Source organism: Canis aureus, chromosome 7 (assembly GCF_053574225.1).
Source record: "Canis aureus isolate CA01 chromosome 7, VMU_Caureus_v.1.0, whole genome shotgun sequence".
NCBI lineage: Eukaryota > Metazoa > Chordata > Mammalia > Carnivora > Canidae > Canis > Canis aureus.
In genome coordinates, this window is record NC_135617.1 from 5,262,108 (window position 1) to 5,282,835 (window position 20,728).

General features: G+C 39.2%; 1 protein-coding gene and 1 long non-coding RNA gene across 10 annotated transcripts in view; one reads left to right on the forward strand and one right to left on the reverse strand.

The window, feature by feature from the left end:
* CDK19 (cyclin dependent kinase 19) overlaps nt 1-20,728 on the forward strand; it is a 161,577-nt gene that overhangs the window by 122,701 nt on the left and 18,148 nt on the right. For all 9 annotated transcript variants that reach the window (XM_077902783.1, XM_077902791.1, XM_077902787.1 and 6 more), the window contains 2 exons: nt 13,076-13,133; nt 17,640-17,771. In XM_077902783.1, coding sequence (XP_077758909.1) covers nt 13,076-13,133; nt 17,640-17,771 — 190 coding nt within the window. The remainder of the gene's footprint in view (nt 1-13,075; nt 13,134-17,639; nt 17,772-20,728) is intronic.
* On the reverse strand, nt 746-15,420 carry LOC144316995 (uncharacterized). Its single transcript, XR_013382840.1, has 2 exons — nt 14,770-15,420; nt 746-1,088 (listed from the first exon to the last, which is right to left on the reverse strand). It is a non-coding gene; the product is annotated as an uncharacterized LOC144316995 (long non-coding RNA).

Consider the following 20,728-nt stretch of genomic DNA (forward strand, 5'->3'; position numbering starts at 1 on the left):
ATTATTTGGGGTGATTGTATTCCCAACTAAGCACTCATCTGAGTAGAAGCTTTCTAGAGGTGAGGGCCATAAATCAATTAAGCACTGTGCATTTTTCCAGGTGCGCTTTTGTTCTCATAACCCTGGCCTGTGGTACGTTTCTGAGAGACATGAGTTCTAATCCTGGGCCTGCCACTGTCTGGGGAACAGTGAACTTGGGAGTAAGGTTGTAGGTCTGTCACCTTTGTGTCTTCAGAGTCAAAAGAGAGGGCTCAGTTTCATAATTTCTACCTCTGACGTTCTTTTTCTCCCACCCGCCCCCCCAAACCAAAGTTCTCCCTTATTTATTGCTGAACCAACCTACTGGTGCAGAAGCATAGTTAACAGAGAACGATCACCGCCCCCCCCACCCCTACCATGAAACATGTCTATTGTTCAGGTAGGCGTGATGTTTACAGAGTGATAGGATATGAGCACGTGACCTTCATGCAGCACAAATACATGTGCCATCTCATGTGCGATCCCTTACAGACCCTGCTTGGCTCCTCTCTCATGTCTCTTCTTGGAGCTGCACCTGATTTTATTGCCAGTCTTCATCTGAATGCACCAGGGAATGGGACGATTCTGCTTTTGCTTCTCCGCGGGAAATCCCTTGATCCCAAAAGCCTTGTGAGAAGACATGACCGAGAGCAGTCAATGGTATACACCACCATGGCAGAGAAAAGGAGACAGGCACTCTACCTCTGGCATTCTTAATTTCTCAGGATGATAAGACTGAATTATTTTATTTGAATATGAATGTCCCAAATAGAAATAGAAAACTGCTTTCTACCAGCATTGCTACTCTGAGGACAGATTGTACTCGTTAATGAGTAAGATAAAATCTGAATGTCTTTGTAGCATTAGTCCTGGCATTGCCATCAGTGTGGGATTTATCTTGATTATACTCTTAGCGACCTTGCAGTTGAGTTAGGTAAATAGCCTTCTAGATACCTGTGTTTGTCTTGCATTAAGCTTTTTTTTTTTTTTTTTTAATAATGGTTGCTTTTTATTGGCTCTTGTTAGAGAAAAGAAAACCTTATCTCTGCTGTCCAGGCCTGTAACCACTCCTAAAAGACAAAAACAAAGAAATGTATTGTTAACTGTTGTGCGGTGCTGGGTTGGCAGGCATTGTTTACTCCTGAACACCGAAGCTTGATTAACATAGGTTATTCAGATTAACCTATTACAGATACCTCTAGACCATTTTAAGGTAAGATGAAATGAATCACAACATTTAATATTGTAGACTGTTTCTGAGTTACAGATAGCCTGCATCTAGCTGTAGATAAATAATTTTGAACTAAGGAGACATTTTTGCTTAGAAACAGCACTTTAAACAGTGGTTAGGTTCTCTGAATACAAAGGCCTATTTTACCCACAATCCAGCTAAGGGTGACACTTACAGAGCTATGGAACCTAATTGTCACTTTAACTGGATTATTCATTTATAACTGGATTTCTGTGGAGGAAGTGCCTGTTCACAGACTCAGAATATTTGCTTCGCAAACATATTTTGACCTCCTAATATGTACCAGGCGCTATGCTAGGGACCGGGACCACAAAGATACATAAAATATAATCCCTCCCCTCAATGAATGCATGATGGGGAAGCTACACAAACGGATCATTATAATATAACAAGGTTTTAAAAACACATGATGAGGTATAGTCAGGGATCAGCCATGCATAAGGTACTGAGCACAGGAGGACACCTGAGCCGTTGGGATGGGGGCTCTCTAAATCTAAAGGAGGAGTAGGAATTTATAAGGTGAAAGGAGGAGGAGGTGAGGGCTGCATCCGAGGCAGAGGAGACAGCATGATTAAGGGCGAGGAGTGAGAAACTGCAAGCCTGTTGGTTATCACTGGAGCCAAGCCAGAAATAATGAGAGAAGAAGTAGAAAAGTAAGGACCGGATGTGGTGATTCTTCACTCTCTTGTGTAGAAGCATGGAATTTTCCTGTGGCCAACTGCAGCTGAGCTGGTCAGGTTTTTGCTTGAGAGAGACCACTCAGACTGGGATATTGTTTTGAGGGCGCCAGGAGAGCAGCTTCATCTGGCTGTTGTAATCAGTTGGTTGAGAATTGATGAAGGCCTGGCAGAGGTAATCAAGATGGACAGGAAGGGAAACAGTAGCTAAATATTTAGGAAGTACGCTAATCAGATCTGAGGATTAGATTTGAGGGATAAAGGACAGGGTGTTCGGGCCTCTGCTTTTGTTGATTGGCTGAAAAGGGAATACCAGAAAAAGAGGCAGTAAAAATTCAGTTTGAACAAGTTGAGATGATTGTGGAGACAACCAGCGGACCATTGACGTAACTCTAAGCTATCCAGAAGGTTAGAGACCTGTGGTTATAGATTTGAGCGTCATTAGCATATGGGTGGTTGCTGAAACTCTAGAATAAACTAAAATCAGGATTCTTAAAATTTTTTTAAAAAAACCTCTAAAGGTCTTTCCCACTGTCTGAAAGTAGAGTGTTCCCATGAAATCTTTTGTAGGCTGAAATGGAGTAAAAGTGAAGAAATGGTAACCATTAATTTACATGGAAAAGTTTTTGAGCTTTCCCAGACCCCAAAAATAACCTCTCTCAGGCTTTTCTGATGGTGTACAATACATCTTGCTAACAGATGCACAAAATAAATCCAGAGAAAGCCCGGATGCTCATAGTTGAAAACTATGGCAGGTTGATGCTGAGTGTGGTCCCGGGGAGGGAGCTTGGTGAGGCCACTCTCGCTGCCCAGGATGCGCTGCCTCCATAACCACTGCTGCAAAACAAATGCTGAACCCGATTTTCACCTTTCACCCTTTATTCCATAAAAGCAAAAATCCTCTTCTTACTTTATTCAGTTGGAAAAAGTAGGTATTAATGCAGGTCTTTTGTAAACGTAGAGTGTGATGGAACATTTGGCAAGCAGGGGATACCCGTATTCAGAAGTGAGTTTGGCATATTTTGGGGTAAGTGCTGACTCTAGTTTCTTGCAACTTTGAAAATTTTTTGTTTGTATTTTTTCTTAAAGATTTTATTTTAAGTGATCTCCACACCCAGCGTGGGGCTTGACCGCACAACCCGACAATCAAGAGTCACATGCGCTACCAACTGGGCCAGCCAGACACTCTGCAACTTCTTTTAAAATTGAAAACTGGGTGTCTGGGTGGCTCAGGGTCCTGGGATCAGTCCCACATCAGGCTCCCTGCCCAGCGGGGAGTCTGCTTCTCCCTCTTCCTCTGCCTGCTGCTCCGCCTACCTCTTTTCTCTGTCAAATAAAATCTTTAAAAATAAAATTAAAATAAAATTGATAACTTGCCTACCAAAGGACTCTAAGTACCAGCCATTGACAATTTCTATTCATTCATCCAGTAAATATTTATTAAATACTATGTCCCCAGATTTCAGCAGATACAAAAAGTGGTAACAGAAGTATCTTCCTTGCCCTTTGGGAGGTTCCAGTCACAATGACAGATTCTCTATATTTTTAAATCCTCTACTATCAATGAGGCTATTTTAAGGGATAAACAGTTATGAGAAACTGATGCTCTTAGCAAATGACTGTTGTGTTTGCTAAGGAAAAAAATGCACACATATCTCACTCTGAGTGCTTTGCTCAATTTGTCACAACACAGAATCCTTTTTGTTCAAGGTGAACAATAGAGAACAGTATAAAAAGGAACATGAACTGAGGGTTTTCTCCTGGGAATGTACTTCTGTATCAAATGTGAGGAGAGTTGTGCCACTACTGTGTTTAAATAAAAGAATCGTTGTAGCCATCAATATTAGGCCAGCACTATTCATTGTTCAGAAACTAGTCTGATTGATATTCTGATTGGTTTTATCCCGATTACTCAGGATTAGAGACAATTTCGTCTTTTTCCTGTCTTCTTTATTGGTGCTGCTAAGAGTCATCTTGTGGCTTCATACTTTTGTTCCAAATGTCCTGGGGTGGGGAGTGCAAAGGAAATGTAGTAGGATAATTGTGTATCTTTAGGCTGTTCTTTTATGAGGTGCCAATTAACTAAAATAAATTTAACCCTGTGGAAAAAAATGGATTCCGCAGAAGGAAAAAGCAAATCTGAAGTACATGTAAAGCATCATGAATGTCAAGAATTACTTAAATTCTGCTAAAATGCAGATATTTCAAGAATAGTCCCTAAGTAATCATATTTCTTATCACATGATTTCCCTGACTTTTGCCTTTAAAATATAATTTAACCAAAATGAACCCTGCAGCCTTGATTTGTCTATCCGATTTTATTGCTGATAACTTAAATGCGAGGCATCCAACTCCTGCCATTTCTGCTGTTTCTATGGTAACAAAAGTGTGCAAACCCAGCAGTATCACTTTCTTTCACAGCTGGCATTTTGTGTTCCCAGTAAGAGGAGTTTTAGTAAAGCATAGTCTGTGTTAATTGGGATGTAAGTAGGTCAGAACAATTTTGGTATCCTTTCTTCCTTCTTTCAGGTATGTGTGGGTGTGCGTGCGTGCACATGAGCTGCAGTTGCCTTAATTTTTTTTTTAAAGCATGTACTTTCACTTAAATGAGTCCCTACCAAAGTCTTTTGAAAATTAAACATAATATCTGTAAATATGACTCGGTTTGGAACCTTGAGGATCAGGTGCAGTTCTGAGCCTTGCCCCAGACCTGTAGGCCCTTGAGTGTTTCCGTTAAGAAAAAGGAAATATGATTGATATGAGAATGCTTTGAAAGGGTAAATGCATCGTACTGGTGGTTATAGCATTTATTTTGTTGTTATAATTGTTATTTTGAAATACCAACTATCTTGTGACCTTAACATTCATTTACTTGGCCTGGGTAGTAGGCGGGAACATGTAACCCCAGTTAAGGGGTGCATGTTTAAAAACGACTTCCCATGCAATTCTAGATCTTAACTTGACTATAGGAGCCCTTCTGTGGATACTGCCCAAGCTCTGGGTTCCTTTCTTAGGTTGTACAAGGGAGCTTATAGCCCCTGCTCCCCTAAATTGCCCTCATTGCCTCTGCCATCAACTCAGGCTCTACAGGGGGACCCCACACCTAGAGCTTCCATAGGCTTCAAGTATCTTATATAAAGTGTTTTGTTTTGTTTTTTTTTAAGATTTTATTTGTTCATGAGACACACAGAGAGAAAGAGGCAGAGACACAGGCAGAGGGAGAAGCAGGCTCCCTGCAAGGAGCCCAATATAGGACTCGATCTCAGGACCCCAGGATCAAGCCCTGAGCTGAAGGCAGACCCTCAACCACTGAGCCACCCAGGTGTCCCTATAAAAGGTATTCTTTACAAACTTCAGTACAGGGGCTCCTGGGTGGTTCAGAGCATGATACCAGGGTCCTGGAATTGAGCCTGCTTCTCAGGCTTCTCCCTCTCCTCCTTGGCTCATGCTCTTTGTTGCTATCTCTGTCTCTCTCAAATAAATAAATAAAATCTTTTAAAAAAACCCAAAAACTTCAGTACAGCTAGACTCCTCTCTCTCTGTAATCTCACTCCATTGTGGTACTCATATTGTGTGTCTACATAGCATGACTGCGGGAACTTGTGAGAGTTAGCTCACAGTGATCTAAGACCAGCCCACGGCTTTTCTCCCATTCAAATGCTCATAATCTATTTTCATTTCTTATAGGAAGCGACTTTGCTCCCCTATCCCATACGTTGTATTTTTATCTTACAGGTTTATTTTGAAAGGATTTAAGATAAAAATTTAGGAATTACAAGTAATGTAGCAAAGGGTATGTAAGGTGCTTTATTTGATAATTTGATAATTTTACAAAATTCTAATTCTGCCTTTACCTTCTTTTGACGTATTTGGGTCTCATTTACTGTGTCTGGCTTCTTCTGTAAATGGACAGAAGTTGCCTCTTCCTATCTTTTCATTCTATTGCACCTAAATACCACCTCTTCCTCTTTAAGTTCCCTTAGCTTCTAGAACCCTGTGCTGTTTTCTTAACTTGGTTGCTCCTTCACAGCTTTTCTCCTTGGCTCTTTTTTCTCTAACCTTCCTTTATTCCTCTCAGCATTATTTATTTTTATTTAAAAACAATACAATTTCTCTGGTGAGAAATAATACCCCAAAATACAAAACCAAACATTACAGAAATATATGATTTTGTGAGAAAATGATAGTCTCTCCAATATCCTGCTATCAGAGATTTGGCAAAATGCCAAAATCTATATTGTATGACCTATAAAAATTATGGCAAGATTGATAATATATAATAAAATGATGCTAATTCTAGTCATGTAAGGACTGGTCTTTCCAAGTTCCTGCATCATTCTGTATGATTGACATCTCCCCCACCCCACCCGCCCCACGCCACCAGCATCTGCACCTTACCTCTCTACTGCTCCCCTGGTGCTAATTCTCTTCCTGTCACATTGATTCCAGCCACATTGACCTCTTGCTCTTTCTCTGGTTAGCTAGCCTGCTAGCTCACCAGGGTTTCTCCTCACTGCTCTACATCATGACCGTGTCCTTCTGCAAATCTTGTAGGAGCCCTCATCTACTCTCAGAGCACAGGCCAGGCGGTGCTCAAGAATTTACCAATTTCGGCTCTCAAATGACTTGTGCCAAAAGCAGAACCATCAGGAACAGCAGGCAAGCCCTCTGTTGGGTTTCCTTCTCTTTGGAATCATCAGTGCCTTATTCTGTGCTTCCCAATGCCCAACGGTCTCCCTAGCAAGTCTCCAGTTCAGCAGGCGAGCTCGTCTCAAACCTTTCAAGTTCCCCTTCCCTTTGCCTAGACTTTCTTTCCTTAGATTCCAGTGGCTGATTACTTTTTTCTTTCTTTCTTTCTTTCTTTCTTTCTTTCTTTCTTTCTTTCTTTCTTTCTCTTTCTTTCTTTCTTTCTTTCTTTCTCTTTCTTTCTTTCTTTCTTTCCTTTTTTCTTTTTCTTTTTCTTTTTCTTTCTTTTCTTCCTTTTCTTTTCTTTTCTTTTCTTTTCTTTTCTTTTCTTTTCTTTTCTTTTCTTTTCTTTTTTTAAGATTTTACTTACTCGTGAGAGACACAGAGAAAATGAGAGGCAGAGATACAGGCAGAGGGAGAAGCAGGCCCCATGCAGGGAGCCCGACATGGGACTCGATCCCAGGACTCCAGAATTACACCTTGGGCTGAAGGCAGGCGCCAAATTGCTGAGCCACCCAGGGATCCCAAAAGTCTTTTTTTTTTTTTAAGATTTTATTTATTCTTTCATGAGAGACACAGAGAGAGAGAGAGAGAGAGAGAGAGAGGGAGAGAGGGGGGCAGAGGGAGAAGCAGGCCCCATGCAGGGAGCCCAAAGTGGGACTTGATCCCAGGTCTCCAGGATCACACTGCTGAAGGCGGCGCTAAACCGTTAATTACTCTATTTCTTCAGATCTTCTCCCAAAAGTTACCTTCTCCAGGAGCCATTCTCTGAGCAATTTAAATATAGTGTGTATTATTGTTGAAAGCAACACCCTTCCAGCAGTGCATATCCCCATTCCTTGCTTTATTTTTTTGTCTTTATTGTCTTCATATATGACATATACAAAAGAGTATTTGAACATTATGTACCTTACAAAGCATAACAGTCAAGAGCCTGTCACTTACCTCAGTAATGAACATTATCAATAGCTTGCTTCTGTATACGTTCCCCCCCATCCCATCCTATCCTCTTGCCTCCTCAAGAAGTAACAAATATCCTAAATTTTGAATCCATTATTCACTCCTTTTAAAAAACAGGTTATCACATTTGTATGTGTGCCTAACTGTATATTCTTTAGATTTGCTTGGTTTTAAGATTTATGAAAATGGCATTCTACTGTATATAGTTTTCTAAACTTGCTTTTCTTACTCAACATAATGCTTCTAAGATTTGAACTTTTTTTTACCTTTATTAAGTAACCTCAGAATTTTCACTGCTGTTTTAAAATTCATTGTATGATTCTACCACTATTAATTTCTCCATTTTTCTATTAGCTGGAAATTTGGGTTGTATCCAGATTTTTTTGTATTACAACCTGTACTGCTATGAACATTCTCTAGTGCGTCTAAAAATGGAATTACTGGGTTGAAGGGTATGCAATTGTTCAGGTTTGCAGGATGGTGCCAAATTGTTTTCCAAAGAAGTTGTACCAAGTTACTCTCTTACCAACAATGTATTGGAGTTCCCTTTGACCCACTTCCTACTCAACAGTTCTCAATTTTTAATCAATATCCTAGGGGTAAAGTGGTATCTCATTGTGATCTTAATTGCATTTCTCTCATTATTGATGAGGTTTAGCATCTTCATAGTGGTTAAATGTTTCTTCTTTTGTTAAATGCCTGTTCGGACATTTTGCCCATTTTTCTATTAAGTTGTTTTTATATTGATTTGTGGGAGTTCTTTATTCTGGATACAAAATCTTTATTACTTATATGTATTGGGAATACTTCTGCCAGTTTGTGCTTTGTCTTGTTATTTTCTTCATTTTTGATGATTGAAAGTTATTTTAATAGATTTATCAGCCTTTGATGATTATCTTTTGTATCTTAAGAAATTCTTTTTTTTTTATTTTTTTTTGAACATTTTAATTTATTTATGACAGTCACAGAGAGAGAGAGAGGCAGGGACATAGGCAGAGGGAGAAGCAGGCTCCATGCACCGAGAGCCCGACGTGGGATTCGATCCCGGGTCTCCAGGATCGTGCCCTGGGCCAAAGGCAGGCGCCAAACCGCTGCGCCACCCAGGGATCCCAAGAAATTCTTTCCTACCTAAAGTCAAAAAGATATTCTCTATGTTCCCCCCAACACCATAATTTAAAAGTTTTGCTTTTCATGTTTAAATCCTTAATCTTGGTTCGATCTCGGGTTTCAGCACCAAAAACAAAAACAAAACAAAACAAAAATAAATCCTTAATCTGCTTGAGATTTTTGTGTGTATGGTATGAGGCAAGCATTGATTTTATTTATTTTTTCCCATTTGACTGACCTGTTGTGCCAACACCATATAATGAATGGTTCCTCTTTTTTCCACTGATCTGAAGTTCTTCTCCCAGTGTCATGGTTCCATCTGGGCTCTGTATTCTATCCCATTGATCTGTTTGTCTCTCTGTGTACCAGTATCAAACTGTCTTCATTATAATATGGCTTTAAAATAAATCTTGATGTCCTATTTTGAGCCAGATTCTTCTCATCATCCCCTATCCCTTGCTCTTCATGAGTATCTTGGCCATCCTTAGGTCTTTGCTCTTCCACATACATTTTATTTTATTTTATTTTATTTTATTTTATTTTATTTTATTTTATTTTATTTTATTATTTTAGTATTTCATTTCATTATTTTCTACATACATTTTATTTATCTTTTTAAATTTTTTTAAAAATTTTTATTTATTTATGATAGTCACAGAGAGAGAGAGAGGCGCAGAGACACAGGCAGAGGGAGAAGCAGGCTCCACGCAGGGAGCCCGATGTGGAATTCGATCCCGGGTCTACCAGGATCGCGCCCTGGGCCAAAGGCAGGCGCCAAACCGCTGCGCCACCCAGGGATCCCCTACATACATTTTAAAACCAGCTATTCAAGTTACACACACATGAAATTTTGATGGAATTTTTATTGAAATTACATTGAATTTACAGATAAGTATGGGGAGAATTGGTGTCTTTATAGAGTCTTCTTACCTGTAAATATGGCCTCTTAATTTAGAACTTATTAATGTCATTTAAGATCAAGTTTCAAGATTTTCTGTATAAAAATCTTGTATATCCTTTACTATATTTATTCTTAGGTACCTTATAGTGTTTTTTTATTGCTATAGAAATTCTGCCTTTGAAAATTTTATTTCCTCCTTTTTTTTTTTGTTGATAATATAGAAATGCAGTTGACTTTTTCATATTGTTCAGTCAGGCAAATATCCTACTAAACTCTCCTACTATTAATAATTTATTTCTAAATACTTAGAGTTTTTATGTAAATAATTATGTCATCTGCAAATAACAATAATTTTGTTTCTGCCTTTCCAATCCATATCCCTGTAATTATTGTTTTATAGCACTAGACTTACAGTGCAATGTTGATTTTAGAAGCTGTAATGATAGGTATCCCTGCATTAGTCCCGATTTTAGAGGGCATGCTTCCAATGTTACTTCTCAGTTTTTGATACATACCCATTATCAGGTTAGGGAGGTACTTTTCTAGTCCAACTTGCTGAGAGGTTTTATCATGAATGGATCTTAAATTTTATCAACTGCTTTTTCAGCCTCTATCAAGATAATTATATCATTTTTCTTCTTTAATATATAAATATGGTGATGGATATATATAGGGTTTCTCATGTTAAGCCATCCTGGGATTCCTGTTAATGGTCTTTGACTTAATAATACTTTGTTTAATATTTTTGTATGTAGGGCAGCCCAGGTGGCTCAGCGGTTTAGCGCCACCTTCAGCCCAGGGCCTGATCCTGGAAACCTGGGATCGAGTCCCACTTTGGGCTTGCTGCATGGAGCCTGCTTCTCCCTCTGCCCGTGTCTCTGCCTCTCTCTCTCTCTGTGTGTATCTCTCATGAATAAATAAATAAAATCTTTTAAAAATATAGTTTTGTATGTATGCTCATAAGTATTTGTATCTATATTCATGAGGTTGGCCTGAAATTTTTCTTTCTCATGCTTTGAGTTTGCTACCAAAATTATACTGGCCTTCTAGAATGTATTGGGAACATTCCCTCTTTTTCTGTTCTCTGCAAATGCTTGAATAAGATTGAACAAGCTGTTCACTGAAAATTTGGAGAACTTGCTACTGTGATCATTTGGGGTTTAGTGTTTTCTTGGTACAAGATTTTTAACTATAATTTCAATTTATTTAGCACTTATTGGTTTCTTAAGTTTTTCTAATTCATTTTGAGTCAATTAGTAGGTTACATATTCCCAATTTTGTCTATTTTCTAGACATTCTAAAATTAGTTGATACGGAGTTCTTGTAGGGGTCTTTTATCTTTCTAACCTCCATTGGACCTGTATTTATGGTCATTCTTGTAATTTGCCATGTTTATTTGGTTATTTTCTTTTTTTTTAATTTTTTTATTTTTTTTTATTTGGTTATTTTCCATGTTTATTTTCTCTTATATTAGTTGTCCCAGAGGCTTCATAAACACTATCTCATTCCTAGATTTCTGCCCTTATCCTTAACTTTTTTACTTCTACTTTCTTTTGGATTATTTTGGTACCTTTCATAACCTGCCTGATATTCTAAAAAGCAGTTTGCCTGTCTTCCCCTACTAGATTTTAAAGCTCTTAGAAGTCAGTGCTTCGTATCTTATTATTTTTTCTTTCCAGAAAGTCTACAGCACGATATTTTATCTATAATAGATCTTTGATAAATTGTTGTCAAACTTGAATCTTGACGGCTTGGGTTTTGTCTACTGCTGTTTTCTCTTTCCACTGTGATAAACTAATTTTGTCTCATGTCTTCTTCAGTCATCATACTCCAGGGACGGTAACTTTCAAATCAAATCTTCTTATTTCCACTCCCTTGGCTAGTGTAACTTGGGCATCTCACACTGTTCCCCCTCCCTAGCCAGTACCTCTCATAACTTTTCCATAATAAAGGCACCATCATTCTTCCAGGTGCAGAAACTCAAAATCTTGCTGAAATTTTGATTACTCTTTGTCTGACTTCAACTAGTCACAAAGTCTGTTAATTTTTACTTTACAGTGTCACTCAGCTCCATACCTACCTCTCTGTTTCAGCCGAGAAGACCTTGGACAAAGCCTAGTCCTGATACTTGCCCCTCTCCTATCATCTCATGGCCTGTCATATAAAGGTCACATTACTTCACCTGGCATTTAAGACTATCCAGAGTCTAGGTTCATTTTACTGCCCCCAACAGGGGTCTTCTGTTTTCTGACCAGAGTTCTGTCCAGGTTACTGTCTCCTAAGCCTCTCTTTCGTAGCCTTTTTCACCTCCTATGGTTCTCTTTCTCTTGCCTTTCTGCTCTGCCATGCTGGTTCCTATTCATTCAAGACCTGGATAAGGGACACCACCCTTGCCCTCACCTCCAAGGAGTATTTCCTTCAACAATGGAAACTCTAGTTAATCACTTCCTCCTTTGAACTGCTTTGTTTTTTAAGTACTGTTGTTTTCATTGAAACTTTAAAAAGAGCCAGCAAATTGGAAGGGATCTAAAAGTAATCTGGTTTAACCTCTTAACTCAAGACCTCACTCCTCTCCATAACTCACACATAGCATTAGCTTCTAATATGATTCAAAGCTCCTGTTTTTTCTTTCTACTTTATGTAACAAGCATCTGGAGGTTAGGAATTTGGTTCATCATGCGCTTGTATTTCCTCTTAAACGTTAATGTTTTTTGTCCCGGGAAGACACTAAAAATATATTCATTGATTGAATAAATGAATCATACATTTTCTCCATAAATAGTTTACAGAGGAGACTGACTTGCCCAAAAGCCTGTTCTACTGCTCCTCTGTTTCCAAATATCTACAAGTGAGGATGACTTACTTGGAGTGGATACATTTGCAACCTGTTTTTTCTTTATATAGCTCTATATTAGCCTTGGTTTTTACTTTCCTATGTCTTGAAATCATATTTGGAATTTCTCACTTTTGCATGAAAACGCATATGTATTTTAATAATAGAGTCTGTTGTATGTTGATTGTATTTCCTATAGTAGTTTAGAAATATTTAGCAAGGAGTATTCCATTTGATTCATGTAAATGAATACAGTGATGTTGTGGTTAGATATTTTACATAAAAATTTGCAGCCACAAAACCTGTCGTAGGCAGCAACTGGACAGTCTATAATATGTGCAGGTTTTTAAAAAATTATTGTTACTTTTGTGGGGTATACAGAAATGATAGTTTTAATTTCTTTATAATTATTTGTATGATATAATTTTGAAAATAAGATGTTTTCAAAGCAAAGATGTTTATAGAAATTTAGCGCTGACTTCAAGTATGTCAAATGCTTTAACTATATAGAGGGTACTTAAATTCTATTACAGTTTTGATGAAAATACAGAAGTGATATTTTCATATTTTAAGAACTTCTTTCCATTTTAGAGCATGTCAAAATAAGCATAGTAATTTGAATGCTCTATTTTTATTTCTAGAAACCAGCAAATATCCTAGTAATGGGAGAAGGTCCTGAAAGGGGGAGAGTCAAAATAGGTAGGTAATTATTTCTAAAATAATTTATTAAGAAACTGAAATGACTGCAAAGGTGGTATCCCTTTTTTAAGATTCGTATTTAAGTAGTTAATTTTAAAATGACTTCTTCATGGCATTTTTAGAAAATATATTGGGAAGTGTAGATAGATAGTTTATAAAACTCCTCAGAGGGTTTATTCCCCAAATAAGGTTCTGTGTTTCTAAGCTGAGGCAAGCAAGCCCACAAAAACTTCATTCCCATATCGTACCCAAGCATGTGTTTATACCATGATTACTGTCTCGCAGTGACCCTGAACATAATCTGCTAAGTCTTGCTTTTGTCTCAGCTTTTCCTGAATGCCTCTTCTCCCACCTGACCTAAAGCACACATCTTCCCAGATACCATTATTCTGCCCCTTGCATGCCTGTGCCAGGTACCAACATGTTTTTTCCAAATGAATCCATATGTTTATAAGACTCTCTTACTTGGTGGTCTTAAGTTAAGGCACCAGCAGGAACTTCATCTATAATATTAAAATTTCCTTTGCAACCCTGAAGGTTGTTCTAAAAGAAATTGGCATCATTTATACCTGTGACATTTTTAGGAAGAAAATGAACTAAAGAAAATGAACTAAAATTACATGTACTAAATGCTCAATGATTTTTGGAAAGATTTTAAAAGAAATTTTGTCTCATCAATCTGCTTTCTTTGCTGTTTGAACATATCATGCTAAGGGTGCTAAGCTGACCTGCTACACATCCATTCCATCCTACTACAACTGAGCCTGCCTGCTGCCCCGTCTTCTACTTCTTCAATTCGTTTGCTAGTCTGGCTCCAGAAAAAGGTGTTTTCAGCCAACTTCCCTTCTTTAAACCTCTATGTTGAGTTTACTGAGATTCAGAATCATAAAAAAATGTTGTCGGTGGTCACTAAGAACCAAGTAGCTACTTCCCTTCCCTTGCCTCCCACCCCACCCCTGGGCCCTCCACGACTCCCCACTTGCTCCTGTGTCTCCCTTATGCTTTTTCTTGTAGGCATTTGAGTCCCTACCTTTTGCTAGATATTGGTGAAGGGGAAAGGGTGGTGGAGGGTGGCCCTCCCTGTGAGAGACAGTGACACAGACAGTTCCCTGCCCAGAGTGGTAAATGCCATTACATGTTACCTCATGCACTTACACAACCACCCCTATGACAGAGGAGGGGAGCTGACTTTGGAGAGGTTGCAGCTTACGTGGCCTCTCCAAGGGAGGACTCGCATTCCAAGTCCAAAGTCTCTTTCCCTGCAAACGTTGCTGCCTAGCAATATCAAAGCTGTCTGCGGTACCCTCACGGAGCACTTTCTGCCAGCACAGTGCTGCCTTTGAAGGGATCTCAGACAAAGAGTGACGCTCCCCTTCTGAGTCCCGTCTGGGCCACCCCACCCCATCCCGCCCCAGCTTCTGAAGATCTTGCTGTACTAAAGCTCTCACACTGCTGTGTCTCCACTCTCTGCTTCCCTAGTTTCTCCTCTTCACCTTTAAACATTCGTAATCCTCTTCCCAGTTCTGGAATAAGCCTTACTCATATCCATTGTGTTTTCTTTACCATTTGTTCATTTTCTGCCCCCTTGTTCCTTTACTTCTAGAACACACAGTGTTCACCCACTGGTTCTACTCACCCTCGTTTGTTATAACCTGCCCTCTAATTCCATTGAAACTGCTCTCCAAACGGTCACCTCTGACCTCTGTCTCACCAGAGCAACTGGCGCCTATAGATAGTCACCTTTACTGCCTTAGTCATTCATGTCTGTGACCAGTCTGGCTTCACGACTGTCTTTTCCCTTGGTCTCTGTGACATCACAGAATTCTCTTTTCCCATTCACCACTTTTGCTCACTCTTCTGCATTTTACTCATCATTGGCTTTTCCTCCTATTATTAGCCTTGTGTTTCAAGATCCCCTGGGCGCTGGCAAGGGGTGTGGCCTCCCTCTACAATTACTTCTTTAAGGCCCTGATAAGTTGTGGCCTTAAAATTGTGGGTTCTATAAAAATCATTTCAAGATCTGAATCTCAGATTCTCTTCTCTCACCCTCGCCAAAAGCTCTGCCTTTATTCGGATGCGCTGCTGGCAACCTCTACTCCATTGTTTCAAACCAGATTCACGGTCACCATCCTGGACTCTCCCCTGTTTGTACCGGTCATCATGTTATCCCGGTCACCCGCCCTTCCTGTCTTCTCCCTACCACTCCCAGATGTCTCTAGTTCTCCTCAGCATAAATTCTGTGTTCTAGCCAGGCCCCTTAGTTGCCCTCCTGTTAAGAGTTTGAGAGTTGTAATGCTGTCCAAGATTAGGAATAAAAATCAGGGTTAAAAGTAAGCAATAAGCTTAATAGTAAATAATTGTCTAGTAGTCAATCTAGTTGATTAAATTGCTTTTAAATTTTGTTTCAAAAATAAATAAATAAATAAATAAATAAATAAATTTTGTTTCACTCGTATGTTACTGTTTAAACACTAGTAATGCCCGGATGCCTATGCTTAACACTTTAATAGTCATTTTTTGAGTGCAAAAGCGCAGTCCAGTGGAAAACGCATCATGCCCTTAGCTGCACCTGAGCCTCCCCGGCCCCAGCAGCCTGAAGACTTCGGGCCTTCCCTGGAACCCTCTTGCTTGCCTGCAACCCCCTTTACTGTTTTGTTTTGGTTTTTTTAAGATTTTATTTATTTATTCATGAGAGACACACAGAGAGAGAGAGAGACAGGCAGAGTGAGAAGCAGGCTCCACGCAGGGAGCCCAGTGTAGGACTCGATCCCGGGACTCCAAGACCACACCCTGGGCTGAAGGCAGATGCTAAACCACTGAGCCATCCCCCCTTACTGTTCACAGTGACTCCCCCCTGGGAAATCCAGCTTAAGCCCCACGGTCAGTTTCGTCCACTGCTACAGAGGTGTACCAAACACTGTTCCAGCTCAAGCCAGGGAGGAGACATGGCCTGCCCCTCAAGGGACATAGAATCTAGTAGAAGCCACTGGCAACTGGCCTTTGGCCCTTACAGTGCTTATTACCCTGTTGGTTTTTGTCTACTCCATGTTTTTTGTCACCTTCCCTTCCTGTAAGCTCCTTGGTGGTGGACACGGCCTTTTCCTGCTTTTCTCTATCATTTGATACTGTCTAATTAGCACTCACACCTGAATTTTATTACTGCAGTGTATTGAATTGAATAGTTCCACTTACATCTAATTTTAGGAAAACAAACATTAGTAATGTTTAGGTCAGTTACCCTATGTCTAAAGTAGTGATTACTGAGAAAAGGTTTGAAATTCCTCTAAAGTTCACACAATAGACAGGAATTATTACTATCCCTTATACAATGAAAACATACTGTGTATATTATATATTTCAAATTATAGAGGTTTTTTTTTTTTAATTCTTCCCATTTTTCCTTTGCGCATGGTATTATCTCTACCGGATGTCCCATCAATGCGTAAGAATATAGCTGCTAAATTATAACATGGTATTTTTACTTCCTATCCCTATGACCTTGGGCAAGTCATCTAACTGCTTTTGGGTTTGCTTTAGATTCTTCATCTCAGAGGTGGGGAACAACATGCTTACTGAACCAGCATTCGAATGAGGATTAGATGAAGTGATGTATGATATATGTGAAAACCATCTGTAAACTCTATCAAGTGCTTGATAGATAAAAAGTATTTGTTATTTATGAAATTTTTTTTAATTTTAAAAAAATTTTTATATATATTTTTATATTTATGAAATCTTAAGAAAATTAGTCTCCAGGAACTCATTAGAGTAATAACTATTCTTTATGCTACTTGTGTACACCTCTGATATTTAAATCACCTTCGGTATAGATCTTTGTTAAATCCTGAATTATAACAAATTATCTCTTACATATCCTATACATATTCTTGGTAACATGGTTCTTGGTATCTTATAGAGTGTGCTGGTAATTATACAACAGTGGCTCCCTGGGGGAAAAAAGCCCCAATTTGTAGCATTTGCTGTTTTTCATGATGTAAATATTCCCATCATAGCCAATTTCAAGTCACCAACATGACATCACTGAACTCAGAGTTGGGAAGACATATGTACATATTGGCTCTCGTGCGTCCATAAGCCAACTGCAGCTCACACCAAACCAAGATAGAGTCAGTTTTTAGATGCAAAGGCATACAGAGGTCATAACTAATCATGTTCAGACTATTTCAATTTTATAAAACATTTAAGATGATTAATGTTTCTGAAAGCTGGGGATCTGAAGTCAGACTTAGGTTCTACTTATGACTGTCTTCACTCACTCCATGACCTTGAGCAAGTCAGAATATCTTTAAGCTTCAGTTTCTTGATCAATAAAAGAGGCACAATAATAATAATAATAATATCCACCTCAGAAGGGGAGGATCTGATGCCTGGTTGCAAAGTGAGGTAAAAGGTTGCTTTGTAAGGCTAATGGCTATTGTCATCAACCTTGCATGGTTCAAGTAGCATACCAAACTGAGTTTTATATTAATTTATTTCATTTTCTAGCTGACATGGGTTTTGCCAGATTATTCAATTCTCCTCTAAAGCCATTAGCAGACCTGGATCCAGTGGTGGTGACTTTTTGGTACCGGGCTCCAGAACTTCTGCTTGGTGCCAGGCATTATACAAAGGCAATTGGTAAGTTAGTCTCAGACGATTTCCGATCGTAGCACTGAATGATCATGAATACCAAGTGGTACAATAATAATGAAGCTGTTTTGTAAAAACCACTCTTCCATCCCTTTGTCAAAGTCCTCCTGTCTTCTGCATCCCTAGATTTTATATTCTGGTAGATTAGCCTTTTTAACTTTGTAGGAGAATATGGTTCTTTAAAAAGAAGAAAGCATTTCCTGTTAGAGAAGAGACTTACCTGATCCTGTTGTGTTGCTATGGAAATGATAACGCACTGATTTTATTTCCCACTTGCCTACCATTGATCAAGAAGAATTGGAGAGAGGTTTAGTAAGAATTGTTTTCTCCACAAAAAGAAAAACAGAAAACCAGATATAGCGTGATGTTGAAGAGAGCCCCTTCTATCTGGTGGGAAAAGTCAGTCAGTTCTTTCCTCAACAAGAAATAATGTGACTAATTTTTCTCTCCTGCCATTACTGTTATCAGGATGACGGGTTCTTCATTACAGTAGGAAATAGAGTCTGGGTGGATTAGCTGTGCTCAGCATCTTGCCATTTCAGTAAGTGAAAAAAAAACTGAGTAAGAGAATCTGTTATAAACACACTCTCTGTAGAATTTAAAGTCTGCTCCAGAACAGAGGCAGCAGAGATTTTACTACTGATCACTACTGTGTCCTTGGAGGGCCCAGCTATGAACTGGGGGGTCAGGAAGACAGAGCTCTCCTCAAACCTAGAGAATTCTTCCTTTTTTTTTTTAAATATTTTATTTATTTATGCATGAGAGACGTACAGAGAGAGGCAGAGACAGGGAGAGGGAGAAGCAAGCTCCCTGCAGGGAGCCCGATGCGGGACTCGATTCCAGGATCCTGGGATCATGACCTGAGCCAAAGGCAGATGCTCAACTATGGAGCCAACCAAGTTCTCCCTAGAAATTTCTTTAAATGAGGTAAAAAGAGAAGATAGAGAAGGGTAAATAGTACTGTCACTGTGATGGGCTAGTTCTGTAAGTACCGAAATCTGCTAGGTGTATTTCTTGAAAATTTCTTTCTGATGAATTTTCCATTTACTGGTATTAGGCTCCTATCATTTTTCACTACATTTAGCTGCTTTGGTTAAGTTCTATTTAATAAAGGCACTAAATAATAAAATTATTAAAGATAGTTGAGTGTAACCTTTCTCTGTTAAATTTGTGAAAAACCTGGTGGCATGCAAGAACTACAGAGATAATTCCTATGTTTGAAAAGATTAGACTGATAATTAATCTGTTTGTGGATAAAAGGAGAAACAAAGATTAAAATATAGTGAGCAATGTCCTCATTCAACAGGAGGTCTAGTTTCTGCAAAATTCTGACACCCAGCACACATCTATACTATGTCCAAGGATTGAGATGCCAACACAGTTGCTGAAATCTTGTAATACTTCTTAAACATTGCTGAAAGGTTCTGTTAAGTTGGTGAACAAGCCTATGAGTGTTTACAGTAGGGGAGTGTGAGACCGGCCTTCAACCCTACTGCTAGCAGCCGAGCCAATAGTAAGGCTGCTGGGGCCATGCTATGGACCTGAGACCGGACCATGGCAGCTGTATCTGAAGGATACAGAAAAGACAACTATACAAGCAGATGGAAGGGATAGAATGGTCTCAGAATGAGGGGTTAAAATCAGAGCCTGACTCTACTTACATCCCAGTGAGTGATTTTTACCAAGGAGCTGTACATTTGAAACTTTTGGAATTATGTGTGCTTTTTCTGTTCGATCTCTCCACTGAAAACAGTAAAATCTCTTAGACAATCTCAGAAAGCACGAGGGGATAGGGAGAGACTGAAAATACCCAGAGAAAAGGGTTGTTAGCTGGGAAGTAACAGGCGGTGCCTCAGAGCAGAACTGATGATGAGATAACCCAGGGCACAGGGCAGCGAGTCGAGGACATGGTAACAGTAGAAATCCACCTGCTCTGGGCTCTTAGCAAGGTCTCTACAGAGTATATGTAGGAGGGAGATTTGTAGGCAGAAAAGGCACATTCAGCCAAACTTTTTTGGACTCACCACCAAAACCTGTCCCACTCTCAGAGATTCTTAGAGGACAAATCCATGGTGTAGTCAGTCTCATTTATGATATGTGCCATTGCATGAGTCTATTGTATGTGGTCCACACATTTTGACAGTCCATACTTTGAGAAGCACAATTCTATGAATATTTTTTTTTGAAGATTTTATTTATTTGACAGAGAGCACAAGCAGGTGGAGCAGCAGGTACAAGGAGAGGGAGAAATAGGATCTCCGCTGAGGAGAGAGCCCGACAAGACTGTGGGGCTCCATCCCAGGACCCTGCTATCATAACCTGAGCCAAAGGCAGATGCTCAACAGACTGAACCACCCAGGAGCCCTGAATATTTCCTGATTAACTGTTCTTCTATTGAAATAAAATTAGGTGTTTTGGGAGAAATAAAGATAATTGGGTATAAATTGGAAATCAACTCTATTTCCTATTTCCTCAGGGTGTGGACAATAAAATTGAATTTAAACTAGTTTGCAACTTCCAGATAGAGATAATTTCCAATTTTAGTCAAGTTGCATTTAGCCACTCTGGATAGAAATTAGGAAGAAAAAAAGACACAGATAAAGAGTAATCCCCAAATCAGTTATTTTTAGGCTTCACATATATTCTTTTTTTTTTTTAAGATTTTATTTATTTATTCATAAGGGACAGAGAGAGAGAGAGAGGCAGAGACATAGGCAGAGAGAGAAGTAGGCTTCCTGGGGGGAGTCCGATGTGGGACTTAATCCCAGGACCCTGGGATCATGACCTGAGCTAAAGGTAGACACTCAACCACTGATCCACCCAGGCATCCCAGCTTCACATATCATAGCAGACATTATAAATACAACAAATGCATACACATTCCCTTGTTCTTACTCTTCTCCATACCTGGTTCATGTCATAAATGAGTATTATTTCTATTCAGA